Raw genomic sequence first — 18,830 nt, 5'->3', positions numbered from 1 at the left:
TCCTTGTTTTTGAAAGAAAAGCACATTTTTTGTCCATTAAAATAACATTAAATTGATCAGAAATACAGTGTAGACATTGTGAATGTTGTAAATTACTATTGTAGCTGGAAATGGCAAATTTTTAATGGAATATCTACATGGGTGTACAGAGGCCCATTATCACCAACCATCACTCCTGTGTTCCAATGGCACGTTGTGTTAGCTAATCCAAGTTTATCATTTTAAAAGGCTTATTGATCACTAAAAAAGCCTTTGTTAGCACAGCTGAAAACTCTTGTTTTGAGTAAAGAAGCAATAAAACTGGCCTTCTTTAGGCTAGTTGAGTATCTGGAGCATCAGCATTTCTGGGTTCGATTACAGGCTCAAAATGGCTAAAGTTGCAAAGAATAAGCCATATCTCAGACTGGCCAATAGAAATAAAATATTAAGATGGGCAAAAGAACACAGACACTGGACAGAGGAACTCTGCCTAGAAGGACAGCATCCTGGAGTCACCTCATCACTGTTGACATTGAGACTGGTGTTTTGCGGGTACTATTTAATGAAGCTGCCAATTGAGGACTTGTGAGGTGTCTGTTTCTCAAACTAGACACTATAATGTACTTGTCCTCTTGCTCAGGTGTGCTCCGGGGCCTCCCACTCCCTTTTCTATTTTGGTTAGAGTCAGTTTGCACTGTTCTGTGAAGGGAGTAGTACACAGCATTGTACGTGATCTTCAGTTTCTTGGCAATTTCTCGCATCGAATAGCCTTTATTTCTCAGAACAAGAATAGACTGACAAGTTTCAGAAGAACATACTTAGTTTATGGCCATTTTGAGCCTGTAATCAAACCCAGAAATGCTGATGCTCCAGATACTCAACTAGTCTAAAGAAGGCCAGTTTTATTGCTTCTTTACTCAAAACAAGAGTTTTCAGCTGTGCTAACAAAGGGTTTTCTAGTGATCAATTAGTCTTTTAAAATTATCAACTTGGATTAGCTAATACAACGTGCCATTGGAACACAGGAGTGATGGTTGCTGATAATGGGCCTCTGTACGCCTATGTAGATATTCCATAAAAAAATCTGTCATTTACAGCTACAATAGTAATTTACAACATTAACAATGTCTACACTGTATTTCTGATCAATTTTATGTTATTTCAATGGACAAAAAATGTGATAAACAAGGACATTTCTAAGTGACCCCAAACTTTTGAACGGTAGTGTATGTGAAAACAGCACATTTCTGTGGCTAAAAAGATGCTTCTCTGTGACATCACAGGGTAGGATTAAAAGTAAAAAACGGATTTTCAAAACCTGCAATGAATTTCTAGCCCAAGGGAGGGTATTTTCTTGCTCCCCATATCACCGCAAATTTCATAGTGTTTGAAAATGAAAGTTTTTAAAATGTAACTTTTGACGATGTCATCGGGTTGGCTCCCCAGGCTCCTTGCTCCGACTATACTCCACGCCCACAGACGTTAGTTTCTTCTCCGCATTGAGTCTGGCTCTGAGTATCTCCCTGACCCTTCACCGATTGCGAACAAATTCAGGGCCGTCTGATTGGTCAAGACACTGATGGCTTGGGCAAGTGCCAGAACACGCTTGGGAAAAGCAGCTTTAATACTCTGATTGGTTAGAGGCGAACCAATCAGAGTATTAAAGGGACTTTGTGTTGTACAATGCCCCTCGTCACCACAGATGACTTCAATGATGGCAGTCTCAGACTAAAGTATGTAGCGAACAACAGAGCAGCGGAATCATTTAGTGTGAGTCATCAATCAGGCTAGTCATCGGGTAGAACTTTTTAACTAAAGATTTTTTTTCTACAAAACTTTTACACATATGTTGACTGGTATGTTGCTGGAGATAATGAACATGTGGTGGAGTTGCCCTTTAACATCTACTCTATAGTAGTGTTGTCTTCATGTTTTGGTGGGATCCATGTGTCTTGTAAGCTCACTGATTCTCTTGTAGTGTTTTTATATTGTTAGAGGGAGAGAAACTACGCTGTGTAGGCTTTACTATGAATGCTGGATCGACACTGAGGGTGTCATTATATATAAGACTACAGTGCAAGTGTGTATGTAGTTTGTGGAGATAGTCTAATGGGGTCATCCAAACTAACAAATAACCCTCCATATAACAAGTAGCAGAGAAACAGGTCCCAATGTATCTAAAGAGAAACTCTGAAGGAATATTAAGGAGTAATATTAAGTAAATTAACTCCACATCAGCTATGGTGATATCCAAGCAATATATGTTAGTATGATACTGAATCTACATGACAGAGACTGAATATGAGTGTACATTTCCAGTCCTATGTCATGTCATGAAGGGGTGGTAGGTTGGGAAAATCTGTCAAGGGCAACATGCTCTCTATGGAGTCAGCAGAGGGGTAGGGAAAAGGATGCACATTTCACTTATGACATCATGACGTCCACAGATACCGAAGGATTTGTTGCTTTAACATGACCAGAACATGGCCAGATCGCCTGATTAGACTACCGTTAGATTAGGTGTCATGCTACTGTCCTGATGGGATCTTTTTCAGTGATGCCATTGGTTTCCACCTGACCATCTCACTGTTTGTCTATTCATTTGTCTATATGTCTGTCTGTGTGCATATCACAGGTTCAACGTTGCTCTCTGGACCAGCTACATTTTCTCCTCTCTTCTCCTTGTCATTCTCTCCTACTGTTTCTTCTTGCATGTAATCTGCCTCTCTGTCACAGAGCTGGCCCTTCCTCGTCCATGTAGCTGATGTGTTCCATCATTTGGGAGCATCCCTCCCCCCTCTCCCCTCCCCACTCCTGCATCTCAAGCTCCAGGTGTCCTGCCTCCAGCCTGGGGCCCCCCTGTGTCTCCCCACTCAGAGAGTCCAGGGAGAACGGCCCCGGGAAGAAGGGCGAGGGGTTAAGACAGGACGTGGGAGGGATGAGGTTAGTGGAGGAGGAAAAGGTGGGGCTGACCACCCTCAGCCCATGGTCTCCAGGTGAGGAGATGAGTGACGGGGGAGCAGAGCAATGGGAGGAAGGCGGGGGTGGGGTCTCCTGGGAGGGAGGCGGGGGGAACAGGCCCCTGCTGTGGCTACTGTGACTGCCTGGTCGAGAATGGTGGGGTCCCTGGCAGGGAGAGCAGGAGGGCGAGGAGGAGAGCGACAGTGAGAAGGAAAGGGAGGGGGACGGGGTGCGGGAGGCAAGGGGAGGACGGTCCTGGACAGGGAAGAACCCGTTGCTAGAGACCGGGAGGTTGGAGTGGTTAGAACCGTTGGAGAGGTGGGTGGACCCCTCTGTGGCTCCTGTCCCAGGGGAAGGGGGGTTGGAGCAGAGTAAGTCCTTGGAGCATCTCACTGGGGAGATTGGAGAATGGGCCTGGGCTGGAGGCCTCTGTGGAGGGGGGGTGGGGAGGAGGCAACCTGGCAGGTCCACCCTCCCTGTGTCAGCACTGTCCACGTCCAATAGTGAGCAGGACTGCGTTCGCCGGGGGTGGGGTTGTGGGGAGCAGGGCGGGGCTGGAGGTGGGACCACCAGAGGTGTCCTGGAGGACGGTTGGCTGGCACTGCTGGGGGGTGGAGTCAGGATGGGCGCCATGGCTGTCAGGATTGGCTGAGGCGCCACGAGGAGGAGGGGCCGGAGCAGGCGGGTCATTTCCTGCAGTTCCTGGCTGAGCTGAGAGACTTGCTGGCAGAGACTGCTCATCTGTGGACACAGACGAGAGATGCGTGAGTGTGACTGAAACCGGAATATTAGTGTTTTTACGTGTTATGTTACTATATATTATGTTTTAGATTCATGACCAGTAATTGATATGTTTTTATGGATCACCCTGAAAACAGTGATGATTGTTGACCAGCTAGAACCACTCACCTCGTCACTCAGCTTAGAGACACTCTGTTTGATTTCTGACTGCTCCTGGATCCCTACACGAGCACACACACACACGCACACAGACGGAGAGGTAAGTACATGTTGGAGAGAGAGCAGCAACAGACTGGTGGAGAGGAGATTGTATTACCTAGTCCTGGGGATGGTGGACCACTGTGTAGAAGACTGGAGCTAAACTCAAACTTTTGGGTTGAGTTCACATTTCTCTCTGTCTCAATACCATCCACAAACCTAGAGGGAGAGAAAGCGAGAGGGGGAGAGACAGAGGGAGAGAGAGTGAGGATCCAGATAATGAAAGAGGGGGAAACAGTTGTCAGAGAGGAGTGGAGGATTTAAGCCTATGTTCAGCCCTGCCTTCCTCATTCCTTCTCCCCCTCTACTCTACTGTAGGTCTCTTCTCTCTCCCTCTGGCTCTCCCCCTCTACTCTACTGTAGGTCTCTTCTCTCTCCCTCTGGCTCTCCCCCTCTACTCTACTGTAGGTCTCTTCTCTCTCCCTCTGGCTCTCCCCCTCTACTCTACTGTAGGTCTCTTCTCTCTCCCTCTGGCTCTCCCCCTCTACTCTACTGTAGGTCTCTTCTCTCTCCCTCTGGCTCTCCCCCTCTACTCTACTGTAGGTCTCTTCTCTCTCCCTCTGGCTCTCCCCCTCTACTCTACTGTAGGTCTCTTCTCTCTCCCTCTGGCTCTCCCCCTCTACTCTACTGTAGGTCTCTTCTCTCTCCCTCTGGCTCTCCCCCTCTACTCTACTGTAGGTCTCTTCTCTCTCCCTCTGGCTCTCCCCCTCTACTCTACTGTAGGTCTCTTCTCTCTCCCTCTGGCTCTCCCCCTCTACTCTACTGTAGGTCTCTTCTCTCTCCCTCTGGCTCTCCCCCTCTACTCTACTGTAGGTCTCTTCTCTCTCCCTCTGGCTCTCCCCCTCTACTCTACTGTAGGTCTCTTCTCTCTCCCTCTGGCTCTCCCCCTCTACTCTACTGTAGGTCTCTTCTCTCTCCCTCTGGCTCTCCCCCTCTACTCTACTGTAGGTCTCTTCTCTCTCCCTCTGGCTCTCCCCCTCTACTCTACTGTAGGTCTCTTCTCTCTCCCTCTGGCTCTCCCCTCTACTCTACTGTAGGTCTCTTCTCTCTCCCTCTGTCTCTCCCCCTCTTCTACTGTAGGTCTCTTCTCTCTCCCTCTGGCTCTCCCCCTCTACTCTACTGTAGGTCTCTTCTCTCTCCCTCTGTCTCTCCCCCTCTACTCTACTGTAGGTCTCTTCTCTCTCCCTCTGGCTCCAGATGTTATGTTCAAACAGCAACACAGCTGCCACCCCACTGAGTACATGTCAGGTGTGGGCTTCTCAAGCAGGGCTGGCAGGCGGGCTATGCAGTGTGCTGAACACACACACACACACACACACACACACACACACACACACACACACACACACACTCTCACCCTCTCTCTGCAGCCAGGTCACTCAAGATCCAAAGTAATATTCGACAAATAAGATTTGATTTGATTTGATGTCCGCCGGGGTCGGGAATCGCCTTCAATACCGGCCACTAGGGCGAACGGTGAGCACTATATTCCCATCAAGTAGGCTCTGGTTAAGGTAAGGGTTAAGATTTGGGATAAGCTTAAACCAAAAAACGATTGCGTAGCACTGGGATTGAACCCGCTAGTCTCATGGACAAACATTGGATTCTGAAGTCAATTTCAAAATTTTGTGAGATCTTGTTGCATACTGAGCCTGCTGCCTGGTGTGGAGGGAAATCCACACTCCCTCCGCTGGGACCCAATAGCACCGTCAGTTAGTTGCCATGGCAGCCAGACAGGCACTGGAGGATCAACGCTCAAGTGTTAATTGTGTTCAGTTCCAGTTCCTCTACCAGCCACCATGAAATAGACAAGTCTACTGTATTACAGCAATTCAATCCTCTGCCTGAGTTTACACCAGCTTGTTACAACTGTATACAAACTGTGGGGTATGATTTGTGTGTGTATGGGAGTGAGGCTGTGTGTGTTTCTCCTACCTGGGACTAAGCTCCAGCGGTGCGCTGCTGAAGCTGACCACAGGTATCTGCAGGGTGGCGGGGCGGGTGTGTTCTGAGGGGGCGGAAGGGCCGAGGGGGCAGCAGGGGGGAGCGCAGGGGTGAGTTAAGAACCCTGGTGAGACGTAAAGGGGAACGGGGGGCACACGATACAGAGCTCTGTTCTTCATCACCCTCCTCATCCTCCTTAATGGAAGAAAGCTTCTTCACCAGGCCTCCGTTACTCTCCCAGTCAACCTAGAGAGAGAGAGATAGAGAGAGAGATGAGAATGGTAATCTGATAACAGGGAATTCTATACAGATGGGTACAGGTAACTTAACATCCCATCATGCTTAGGGTCATGTATAAAAATGCTGGGCAGGCCATTATTTTGCCCCCAGAGAATGACAATGCCTCCATCCACAGGGCACAAGTGGTCACTGAATGGTTTGATGAGAAAATGATGTAAACCATATGTCATGACCTTCTCAGTAACCAGGTCTCAACCCTATTGAGATTCTGAAGCGGCTCCTGAGACAGCGTTTTCCACCACCATCAAGAAAACTTCAAATGATGGAATTTCTCATGGAAGAATGGTGTCACATCCCTCCATTAGAGTTCCAGACATATAGAATCTATGTCAAGGTGCATTGAAGCTGTTCTGGGTCGTGGTGCCCAACACCCTATTAGGACACTTTATGTTGGTGTTTCCTTTATTTTGGCAGTTACCTGTATTATATCCAGTTCCTTCAAATCTGCAAAATATGAAATGGTATTATTGTTACTGTTTTCTGACCAGGCTAGTGGAAGGAGAGGAGAGTGATCCATTCCACAAGAAGACCAGCCAGTACAGAGGGTGCAGTAGCAACAGAGTACCAGTGGGAGGCAGACTTGTACAACTCTACTCCCAGCTTCTCTCTTTCTCTCTGAGTTTGTGTATGATAGATCCATTCCTCAAACACCTTTGTCCCTCCATGCCCCCTCTCACCCAGCCCACCCCTCGCCAACCCCAAATTAATAATTCAACAATGTCCTCAGAGGCACACAAATGACTTCCAAAACCCGTGCAGCCAAACAGAGCATCAATTAGCGGGCTGTGAGATTACATGAGAAGGCGTAATGTTGAAAGGACAGGCTAAATCCACTAGTCTTAGACAACAAACACCACCTGCTACAACACATTACTAATGGATTGGAAAGGTGGCATGTTGGTGTACATGGCTGAGACAGAGAGGGAGAGAGATAGATGGAGATGAAGGAGGAGGTGTGTTCTATTTGTTCTGCCCTTACAGATGCCAGGTGATGCCAGGTGTTGCCAGGTGGGGTGGTGGGTGTGTGTGTATGCAGATCTCATCCACTATCTAAACAGAGAGCTTGTACCTGAATCCATGTCCACAGGCCTATTCAGTAAATGAGCTAATGAATGGGTGTGATATTCCACCATACTCCGCCAACGCCCCACTCTTTCTCTTTTCTTCCCTTCTTTCACCTTGATCAAAGACATTCGTTCCTTCCTCCCCCTCTCTCTGTCCTTTCTTCTACTGTCATCCCCCACTCCCCTCATATCAATTCGCCCTTCACAGTAGAGAGTCTATTTTTAACTCCCACTTTCTAATCTTAGCTCACAGCCCCAAAGGCAAGCAGGGGCTGCTTTACTGTGCGGGGGTGGGTGTGTTCACGTGCCTGTGTTCCTTCACATTCACATGATGTGTTTAATGTATGCATGGCGTGACTTCCATGGCCACAAGCATGCTGGAATGCAAGCAAGCGTGTAAGTGTGTGTTTAGTCAGAATGTTTAAGAATGAGTATTTATCTGCAGCCTATCTAGAGACATGTGTGTGTGTGTGTGTGTGTGTGTGTGTGTGTGTGTGTGTGTGTGTGTGTGTGTGTGTGTGTGTGTGTGTGTGTGTGTGTGTGTGTGTGTGTGTGTGTGTGTGTGTGTGTGTGTGCACATGAAAGCAAGAGCACGCTCGTGTGTGTGAACCCCAGTAGGTTGTATGTAAGTAGGGGAAGCGAGCCTGTTTCTGTAGCATGAGGCAGCTTGATGTACCAGTACACCCCCTGGACAGGACACTAGTCTGTCTCCTGTTTCTGTAGTGAGGCAGCTTGATGTACCAGTACACCACCCTGGACAGGACACTAGTCTGTCTCCTGTTTCTGTAGTGATGCAGCTTGATGTACCAGTACACCCCCTGGACAGGACACTAGTCTTGTCTCCTGTTTCTGTAGCATGAGGCAGCTTGATGTACCAGTACACCACCCTGGACTGGACACTAGTCTTTCTCCTGTTTCTGTAGTGAGGCAGCTTGATGTACCAGTACACCACCCTGGACTGGACACTAGTCTTTCTCCTGTTTCTGTAGCATGAGGCAGCTTGATGTACCAGTACACCCCCTGGACAGGACACTAGTCTTTCTCCTGTTTCTGTAGTGAGGCAGCTTGATGTACCAGTACACCACCCTGGACAGGACACTAGTCTTGTCTCCTGTTTCTGTAGCATGAGGCAGCTTGATGTACCAGTACACCCCCTGGACTGGACACTAGTCTTTCTCCTGTTTCTGTAGTGAGGCAGCTTGATGTACCAGTACACCACCCTGGACTGGACACTAGTCTTTCTCCTGTTTCTGTAGTGAGACAGCTTGATGTACCAGTACACCACCCTGGACTGGACACTAGTCTTTCTCCTGTTTCTGTAGTGAGGCAGCTTGATGTACCAGTACACCACCCTGGACAGGACACTAGTCTTTCTCCTGTTTCTGTAGTGAGGCAGCTTGATGTACCAGTACACCACCCTGGACAGGACACTAGTCTTTCTCCTGTTTCTGTAGCATGAGACAGCTTGATGTACCAGTACACCACCCTGGACAGGACACTAGTCTGTCTCCTGTTTCTGTTGCGTGAGGCAGCTTGATGTACCAGTACACCCCCTGGACAGGACACTAGTCTGTCTCCTGTTTCTGTAGCATGAGGCAGCTTGATGTACCAGTACACCCCCTGGACAGGACGCTAGTCTGTCGCAGGGACTTACCCCCAATCCCGTTCATACTGAGTGCCAAGCAGAGATGCATCAGGTCCCATTTTTACAATCTTTGGTATGACTCAGCCAGGGATTGAACTCACAACCTTCCAATCTCAGGGCGGACACTAACCACAAGGCCACGGAGTTGGTATCAAGGAGGTTGGTGGCACCTTAATTGGAGAGGATGGGTTCATGGTAACGGCTGGAGCAGAAACCATGTGTTTGATGCCATTCCATTTACTCCATTCCGGACATTATTATGAGCTGTCCTCCCCTCAGCAGCCTCCTGTGGTTTGAACGTGTGTGTGTGTGTGTGTGTGTGTTTACTACATGTGTCTGTAAGTGTGTCTATGCATACACTACAGTGTGCACAGAACTGACTGGTGTACCCAGTACATTGTGTTCCCTCCAGCGCCTGGCTCATGAGTCTCAGTCTTTCAGTCAGAAGTAAGTGAATCAGCAGAGACAGTGGGGACGGAATACATTCATTGCTGCTTTCACAAAGTTCCCAAACCCTCCAGCACACACACACTCTCTCTCTCTTCTCTCTCTCTCTCTCTTCTCTCTCTTCTCTCTCTCTTCTCTCTCTCTCAGCACACAATAACAAAATCAACATACTTAATAAAATAAATCACATTCAACTACATGGAGGTCCTCAATCAATCATTTAAACTTCCTGAGTGGCACCAGCACATGTAACTGCAGTCAACTCTGCATATTGTTTCACAAATTAGGGGCACAAAAACAAAAGACTCAAGGGATCTCTAATGTGATCCATTCCTGAGAACTGGTTTGTTAACTTATGATTCTTAACTTAATAACTAATGAAGTTATATATGAAGGGGGTTTTCTGTAAGATTTCTTTGTAAATATATCAAAGAGAATGCAGCTCTCTTCTTACAGACAGAGAGGTCCATCCCACATTTTATACAGACTACAATGATGAGTCCTAAAATTGTCCCCTGTGATAAAATATTGCAGACTGGTAGACTGCGTCCATGGTTTTCAAAACAGAGGTTGTCGCATGCATGTAAACAATATCACCTAAATCCAATACAGGGAGAAGCGTTGTTTGAACAATCTTTCTCATATTTTCAATACTGAGGCATGATTTATTTAAATATAAAAAAACAATTTTGCATCTTAGCTTCTTAGTCAGATTTTCAATATGCATTATGAAGAGGACAACTTGTAATCAATCCAGACACCTAGGTACTTATATTGAGAAACAAGCTTCATTTGGGCTCCATTTGTAGCGTAAATACGCAGGTCCTCACGGTCAACATTTCGTGACATGGTTTTACTTGCATTTAACACTCATTTAAGATCCGTAAGTGATTTCTGAATTGAATCAAAGTCATGCTGAAGTCCACGAATGGCCTGCTGCACCGAGGTGGCACAGGAATACAAAACTGTGTCATCTGCATAGAGAGGAATTCTACAAGTACTAACAGTGTTTCCTATGTCATTAATATACAAGGTGAACAATAATGGACCAAAAATCAAACCCTGAGGAACACCTTTTTGAATCTCAAGAAATTCAGATTTAACACCCCTCTGTCAAGATAACCTGAGTTGTTGCTAAGACAATACATTTTCCGAGCAGGAATCTGTTTCGTGATGGGCATGACTTCTGATAAATCCAATAGCTTCAGGAAAACAAAGTGTACGGGAATTTCGGATATCCACCAATCTAACCATTGAGCTTCCCATAATAATGGTTGATGACTGCTGTCCATTTCGAGCCGGAGCCCTCAGCCCAACCCTAGCCCCACCAGGGGCTCCTCTAAATTGCGCCCCACAAATGACAGGAATAGCAGAGCCCACCGTAGACCCCGGTAAACCAGAACCCACCGTAGACGCCGGTAAAGCAGAACCCACCTTAGACCCCGGCAATGCCATCACAACATTGGCCGATAAGGAATAAGCTCTTTGGATGCTATATGAGACAAACAAACACAAACACGCATGCATACATGCTCATGCGCACGACAACATGCACACACAGACACACACACACAGCCTTTGGGGCTGTAAGCTAAGATTAGAAAGTGGGAGTTACAAATAGACATGCTATTCTGTGAAAGGTGGAGACAGACCTCTTGCGTGTGTTTGAAGGAAGTGGTTGTGAACAGGAGAAAAAAAAGAAGAAAGAGTGCTGAGCCCTCCCTCCTCCACTGCCTGGGCTATTTTTATCCTGCAGGATCCAATCTTAGCAGGACCTGCAGGGGACACAGCCTGTCAGCGAGAGCCACTGACATCCCCGACGCTATTCTTAGCTCCGGCACACACTCCAAACTGCTGAACGCTGCTATTCCTGTCTCGTTGAGTTTGACTCCGCTGCACACGGCCAGCCAGATGTGTGCGTAGGGAGTGGTGTGTGTGTTTGTGTATTTTGAGGAGGGAGAGGGGAGGTGGAGTAGTGATTATGCATACAATGCATGATGTGGCCTCTGAAGGTGAATGTCCCCTCAGGCAAGTCCCTCAGAGTTTTATAATGCAGCATTAGCAGATAACACAGAGAGAAGAGAGGGACTCCATTTTGTTACTAGTCTCACCACTGTCCCACAGAGAGACAGACACACACACACACATGCATCCCTCCTCACTCGATGTTCTCTGTTGATCAAACAAACCGGGTACAGCTGCAGGCTGTACGCCTAACAATGTACTAGTGTGCGTGTGTCTGTGTGTGATATTGTGCGTTTGCATGTTTTTACTGCATGTATAGTAGTGTATGCCTGCACGTGTTGCGGTTTTACTCACGTCAGCTCCGTGGCCCTCTCTGAGATTGTATGTGAGGTCGTGTTGTATCTCGGAGATGAACTTCTGAGCATACTCTGGGTAGAGCCTCAGCACCTCCCTCAGCCCCTTCAGACTGATGTACTGCAGGTCACAGTAGGTCAGGGCCTTCACGTTGGCATTGGTCTTAATCACCTGCTCCTTGGTCAGAGAATCACTGCCGATCAAGTCCCCTTTCCCTGGGGGTATGGAGGAAAACACATTACACACATTACGTCACTTGCAGTCTGTGCTTTTGACTGAGCTTTTCCAATTATTCCAACATCAGAAAGACATATTTTCTATAAGGCTATTTGTGTCTCATGTCATAAAAGGCACTTGAAAGGGTCGGCAGTGGACATGGTGTGTATGAGTGTAATTTGTGTGTGTATGTGTGATGCAGTCAGTAAAAAGCTCTGTTTAATTATTACAGTATATTGAGGTCATGTATACAGTATGGATGATGACTATTAATAGGAGTAGTCATTAAGCATACCGGTATGTAATTGGGTGCTCTTTGTTTCATTGCACTAAATAAAGTATGAGAATGTATGTGTGTGTGTCCGTGTGTGTCTGTGTATGTGTGTGTGTGTGTGTGTGTGTGTGTGTGTGTGTGTGTGTTCGAGGTAATGTGGTTGGGTGATGGACGAAGCCGACTGCAGCGCCTCCCTCAGATGATCTTTTGGAACTTTTGTTTAGTATATATTTTACTTGCTTTGGCAATGTAAATATATGTTTCCCATGCCAATAAAGCCCTTAAATTGAAATTGTATTGAGAGAGAGAAAGAGAGCGAGAGCGAGAGAGAGAGGGAGAGAGAGAAAGAGAGCGAGACACTTACAGCAGTGAGGAGGGGGAGGGGCTCCAGGACAGAATGAGGAATGGGGTGATAGAGGGAAGAGGGGAGGGCCCCACTGTGCGTAACTTCTCTCTACCTCTTCACCCTCATCTCCACCCAGCAGACTACCATTCTCTCTCTCTCTCTCTCTTCTCTCTCTCTCTCTCTCTCTCTCTCTCTCAATTTCAATTTAAGGGTGTTATTGGCATGGGAAACATATGTTTACATTGCCAAAGCAAGTGAAATAGAGAATTAACAAAAGTGAAATAAACAATAAGAAATTAACAGTAAACATTACACTCACAAAAGTTACAAAAGAATAAAGACATTTCAAATGTCATATTATGTGCAAATAGTTAAAGTACAAAAGGGAAAATAAATAAACATAAATGGGTTGTATTTACAATCTCTCTCGTGTTCTTTATTTGCACTCTCACTCTGTATGCAGCCCCTCCCCTTGGTTTATATGACCTCCCCCCCATTCATTCTCTCCTTCTCCTTCTCCTCTACCTCCTCCTTCTCCTCCTCTACCTCCTCCTTCTCCTCCACCTCCTCCTTCTCCTTTCTTCACCATAATTCAACTCACGTATGATAGACATCTACAGGACTAGAAAATCAAGGTTTCAAGGAACCACTTTATAAAAATTCTTAGTTCAACATGACATTTGAAGAAGTGAAGCATCATTTTAACCGTTTTTCATTAAGAACATGCCCCCGCTCACCCTCATCTTTTTCTTTTTTTGTGGGCTATACAGATGTTATATTTCTGAGTATTGAGATGCAAAACTGCATGTATAGGAACACTTAGATTGTGTACATGTATGAATCCAGTGTTGAGTGTGAATGTATGTTCAAACATGGGTGTATTCATCCGGTATGCTTAGCCTCCGTCCTTGACTCTAGTCCATGTGCATGGGTGTATTCATCCGGTATGCTTAGCCTCCGTCCTTGACTCTAGTCCATGTGCATGGGTGTATTCATCCGGTATGCTTAGCCTCCGTCCTTGACTCTAGTCCATGTGCATGGGTGTATTCATCCGGTATGCTTACCCTCCGTCCTTGACTCTAGTCCATGTGCATGGCCTACATCGAACCATGTTTGTGTGTGTCAATATGTTCTGACTCCTTCCAAGGCAACCCCCTCCCCCCTCAGTCCCCTGTGTTAACTCTTTGTCTCCCGCTGACTCTGTGTTTGAAGGTAGACCTGGCTAGATGTACTCTATGGGCCGTGCTCCACTGCTCCCTGCTTGGTTTTACAGCTCTGGATTAATAATCCAAGGGTTTTAATCCTTTCATATCCATCCATTAATAATCTGAGCTGTGATGTGGCTCACCTGCCTGCCTTCTCATTGATGTGTGTGCCATGATTAGAGATATAGGCTGGGAGCTTGGCAGATTAATACCCTCACACACACACACACACACACACAGAGTATACCAAACATTAAGAACACCATAACTCTAACCAGTCATCAATCCAGTATCATCTGACCTTTTGAGACCCTGACATGTGGATCTATGACACACATGACCCATAGATCATGTCAGGGTCTCAAAAGGTCAGATGATACTGGATTGATGACTGGTTAGAGTTATGGTGTTCTTACATTTTTTTTCAATTGCTAACAAGCATCGGTCAATAGTCAAGCCACTCTATCAACAATTCTCACTCAGAAAGCATAGTCACTCATAACACACTGGCCTAAAAAACAGTAACAGGGAGCACTACATCAATTATGAACTTGTCTTTGAAGTTTGAATGATTTGTCACATAAATCAGTATTTCATAGAATAAGAACACATTTTCACTTTATTGACTGTACTAAAGTAATATGTAACAATAATGATTTGGAAATGCAGCTATTTGCTTCAATAGCCTTTATTTTTTCTATATCTTTGCATGTAGAAATTGACTTGAAATTGACTTGAAAGTTGAAACAAAAAACAAATTCCTGAAATTCCAGGGCTGCAAATTATATTTACAAAAAAGACTACATTATAGTATAATCACTCATACTGTACAGTACTGTGAGGGTTCTAGTTCTCATCAACATGTATAGTATAATCACTCATACTGTACAGTACTGTGAGGGTTCTAGTTCTGGCAGTCTGGCACACCCTGGCAGTCTTCAGGAGAAGTGTCTCCACACCCTGCCAGTCTTCAGGAGAAGTGTCTCCACACCCTGCCAGTCTTCAGGAGAAGTGTCTCCACACCCTGCCAGTCTTCAGGAGAAGTGTCTCCACACCCTGTCAGTCTTCAGGAGAAGTGTCTCCACACCCTGCCAGTCTTCAGGAGAAGTGTCTCCACACCCTGCCAGTCTTCAGGAGAAGTGTCTCCACACCCTGCCAGTCTTCAGGAGAAGTGTCTCCACACCCTGCCAGTCTTCAGGAGAAGTGTCTCCACAGCCAGTCTTCAGGAGAAGTGTCTCCACACCCTGCCAGTCTTCAGGAGAAGTGTCTCCACACCCTGCCAGTCTTCAGGAGAAGTGTCTCCACACCCTGCCAGTCTTCAGGAGAAGTGTCTCCACACCCTGCCAGTCTTCAGGAGAAGTGTCTCCACACCCTGCCAGTCTTCAGGAGAAGTGTCTCCACACCCTGCCAGTCTTCAGGAGAAGTGTCTCCACACCCTGCCAGTCTTCAGGAGAAGTGTCTCCACACCCTGCCAGTCTTCAGGAGAAGTGTCTCCACACCCTGCCAGTCTTCAGGAGAAGTGTCTCCACACCCTGCCAGTCTTCAGGAGAAGTGTCTCCACACCCTGCCAGTCTTCAGGAGAAGTGTCTCCACACCCTGGCAGTCTTCAGGAGAAGTGTCTCCACACCCTGCCAGTCTTCAGGAGAAGTGTCTCCACACCCTGCCAGTCTTCAGGAGAAGTGTCTCCACACCCTGCCAGTCTTCAGGAGAAGTGTCTCCACACCCTGGCATCTTCAGGAGAAGTGTCTCCACACCCTGCCAGTCTTCAGGAGAAGTGTCTCCACACCCTGCCAGTCTTCAGGAGAAGTGTCCACACCCTGCCAGTCTTCAGGAGAAGTGTCTCCACACCCTGGCAGTCTTCAGGAGAAGTGTCTCCACACCCTGCCAGTCTTCTGTCTCCACACCCTGCCAGTCTTCAGGAGAAGTGTCTCCACACCCTGCCAGTCTTCAGGAGAAGTGTCTCCACACCCTGCCAGTCTTCAGGAGAAGTGTCTCCACACCCTGCCAGTCTTCAGGAGAGTGAAGTGTCTCCACACCCTGCCAGTCTTCAGTGTCTCCACACCCTGCCAGTCTTCAGGAGAAGTGTCTCCACACCCTGCCAGTCTTCAGGAGAAGTGTCTCCACACCCTGCCAGTCTTCAGGAGAAGTGTCTCCACACCCTGCCAGTCTTCAGGAGAAGTGTCTCCACACCCTGCCAGTCTTCAGGAGAAGTGTCTCCACACCCTGCCAGTCTTCAGGAGAAGTGTCTCCACACCCTGCCAGTCTTCAGGAGAAGTGTCTCCACACCCTGCCAGTCTTCAGGAGAAGTGTCTCCACACCCTGCCAGTCTTCAGGAGAAGTGTCTCCACACCCTGCCAGTCTTCAGGAGAAGTGTCTCCACACCCTGGCAATCTTCAGGAGAAGTGTCTCCACACCCTGCCAGTCTTCAGGAGAAGTGTCTCCACACCCCGCATTCACAACATCCATTAAGGACATCTGGTCATGTGGATGGTGGTCATAAACCTTCCACCTCCAAGCAGAGAGAACCTCCTCTATGGGGTTTAGGAAGTGGGAGTATGGAGGCAGGAATAGTACTGACATCCTGGGATGTGCAGCAAACCAGTCTGTGACTGCAGCAGAGTGGTGGAATGCCACATTATCTCACACAACAACGAAGGTAGGTTTCTGGCCCCTCTCTCCTCCGCTGGCACAAGTCGATTACGCAGGTCATCCAGAAAATAAATGAGCCTCTCTGTATTGTAGGGGCCAATGAGTGGTTTGTGTAACAGCACACCATCATTGGACAGTGCTGCACACAATATGATGTTAGCTCCTCAGGACTGGGACATCCAGGTTGAATCCAGCTTCATCCACAAAGATGAATGTATGTGCAGTTTGCCTGTCTTCCATCTCCATTACTCTATAAAATACAGTAAATCCACAGTTTTACAGTACTTTACATTATGCATAGTTGTGTATGTACCCTGTTTGGTTATTGAACAGACATCTTACCTGGACATATTGATACCAGAGTTCTTTCACACGTTCACCGTTTCTCTCAAAGGGTACAACTGCTTCCTCCTTATTTCATGTTTCTCTAGGACTCTGGCAACTGTCGTTGTGCGTACCGTATTCACATTCCCAAAAGTAATATTGTCTGCCAGCACTCTGTCCCAAATTGCCCGCAGTTTTATTACATTGTTGCCAATTACCATGTCAACAATGGCAATTTCCTGCGCATCTGATAATATTCTGCCTCTCCCTCCTGTGGGAGGCAACCTTTGGATCCTACTGAAAAACACAAAACAATCAATTTATTTCAAAATGTCAGTACATGTAAAAATGTGAACATACTGTATTGTACTGTAATATGTAGTTCAATTATCATTGAAGGAGGCACATCTCACCTGTTGTTTTGCCGGAAAATTCGTACTGTTAATGCAACTGTTGAACGCTGCAGATTTGGTTGCACCCTTAAACCGTCCTCTCTCAAAGAGAGACCATGGTTTACAACATGGTCAATAATTGTGACCCTTATCTCGTTAGAGACCAATGCTCTTGGTCTTCCTCTCCTTTGTCCTCCATGCAGTCTCCCTGCCACTCTTCTTTCCCCACCAACCTGTCTTCCTTGATTCATGTTTCCAAACTAAATCATTCCAAAGCCGTCCTCTTTTGTGTATTTGGTAACGAGACTAAGAACAGGACACTTGGGTCGGCTTTCAGCTGAAATTACAATCAGCTGTGTTTGGAATGATGAAATATTCTGCTGAGATTTTCTATGTTTCAATCTGATTACTGCAGAAATGCACAGCATTTGCCATTACTCTGTTTTGAATGTGTTTTTAACAGTTTTGGAAACAGTGTGTTAGCATTTGAAAACATATGCTGCAAATATATAGTTTTGCAGGTGGTGGAGTATGAATGAGAAAAGAGATCATGGATTTCGGAGAATGTGGTCATTGAATGCATTTTGTGTGAAAGCAATGACAAATTATTCACAGTTTGGTCCACATAGACTTCTATTTCGCTGACTGAGTGAAGAGTTTTGACAATGTGACTTCAGTTTTGACCAATGCACTTTAACAATTGAAAAAAACTGTAATGCACACACACACACACACACACACACACACACACACTGAGTATACCAAACATTACAAACACCTTCCTAATATTGAGTTGCCCCCCCCCCCCTTTTGCCCTCAGAACAGCCTAAATTCGTCGTGGAATGGATTACAAGGTGTCAAAAGCGTTCCACAGGGATGCTGGCCCATGTTGATTCCAATGCTTCCCATACTTGTGTCAAGTTGGTTGGATGTCTTTTGGGTGGTGGACCATTCTTTGGGTGGTGGACCATTCCAAATCCTTATTTAACCTGCCTCCTTCCCTTCATCTACACTGATTGAAGTGGATATAACAAGTGGCATCACTAAGGGATCATAGCTATCACCTGGATATTCTCTCTCTCGTCCGGCCAAACCGACACGACAGCCTTCTCAAAAAGCCATTGAGTCATACAGAGGGATTTGACAGTCACAGGATGGTGGTGACTGGGCTAAGGCAGTATATTTGAAAAAGTATTGATACATTTGATATCCATGCAATATCCATCCCTCCATCTGTTTATCTGATGGCACCTTTCTATTCTGCCTTAGTGACGTTAGAAAGAACTGTTTCCAGCTCAGTCAACCTCCAGCTACAAATCCCCCAGGAGGACCCAGTCAGTCGGTGGCTGCTCAGCGCTAACACCTATCTGTCCCCTTCCATAGTCCCCGGGGGCAGACAGACAGGACTAGACCCACTGGAGCATGATCTCTCTCTCTCTCTCTCTCTCTCTCTCTCTCTCTCTCTGTCTCTCTCTCTCTCTCTCTGTCTCTCTGTGTGAGAGGAGACAGAAATAATGAATACTTTATAAGACACCAACACACAGAGATAGAAGGAGAGCAAGACTAAGGAAGAGAGTGATGCTTGAAACAGGAGCGAGGAGGAGGATGGAGAAAGAAGTCACAAAGAAAATCTACAGAGGAAGTACAGCGAATTTCCAAAGTATTATTCTTCACTATATTATGCTCAGTGTAATCCCATTGAAAACAAATAGAGATCAAATGTTGGAAGAGGGTTTTGTTGTTGATTTTCCAGTAGCAGTAGGACA

At 46.5% G+C, this 18,830-nt stretch overlaps 1 protein-coding gene across 1 annotated transcript in view; it reads right to left on the bottom strand.

Moving 5' to 3' along the window:
• Positions 1-3,886: 3,886 nt before the first annotated feature.
• Positions 3,887-18,830, bottom strand: part of LOC112238049 (potassium voltage-gated channel subfamily H member 8) — a 60,680-nt gene continuing 45,736 nt past the window's right edge. The window contains exons 11-14 of the mRNA XM_042318934.1: positions 11,659-11,873; positions 5,875-6,129; positions 3,998-4,098; positions 3,887-3,902 (exon numbers count right to left, since the gene is read on the bottom strand). Of these exons, the coding sequence (XP_042174868.1) occupies positions 5,881-6,129; positions 11,659-11,873 (464 nt within the window). The 3' untranslated portion in view covers positions 3,887-3,902; positions 3,998-4,098; positions 5,875-5,880. The remainder of the gene's footprint in view (positions 3,903-3,997; positions 4,099-5,874; positions 6,130-11,658; positions 11,874-18,830) is intronic.

The sequence above is a fragment of the Oncorhynchus tshawytscha genome, linkage group LG03 (assembly GCF_018296145.1).
Source record: "Oncorhynchus tshawytscha isolate Ot180627B linkage group LG03, Otsh_v2.0, whole genome shotgun sequence".
Classification (NCBI taxonomy): Eukaryota; Metazoa; Chordata; class Actinopteri; order Salmoniformes; family Salmonidae; genus Oncorhynchus; species Oncorhynchus tshawytscha.
The sequence above is the reverse complement of the archived record's forward strand: the minus strand, read 5'-3'. Positions and strand labels throughout refer to the sequence as shown.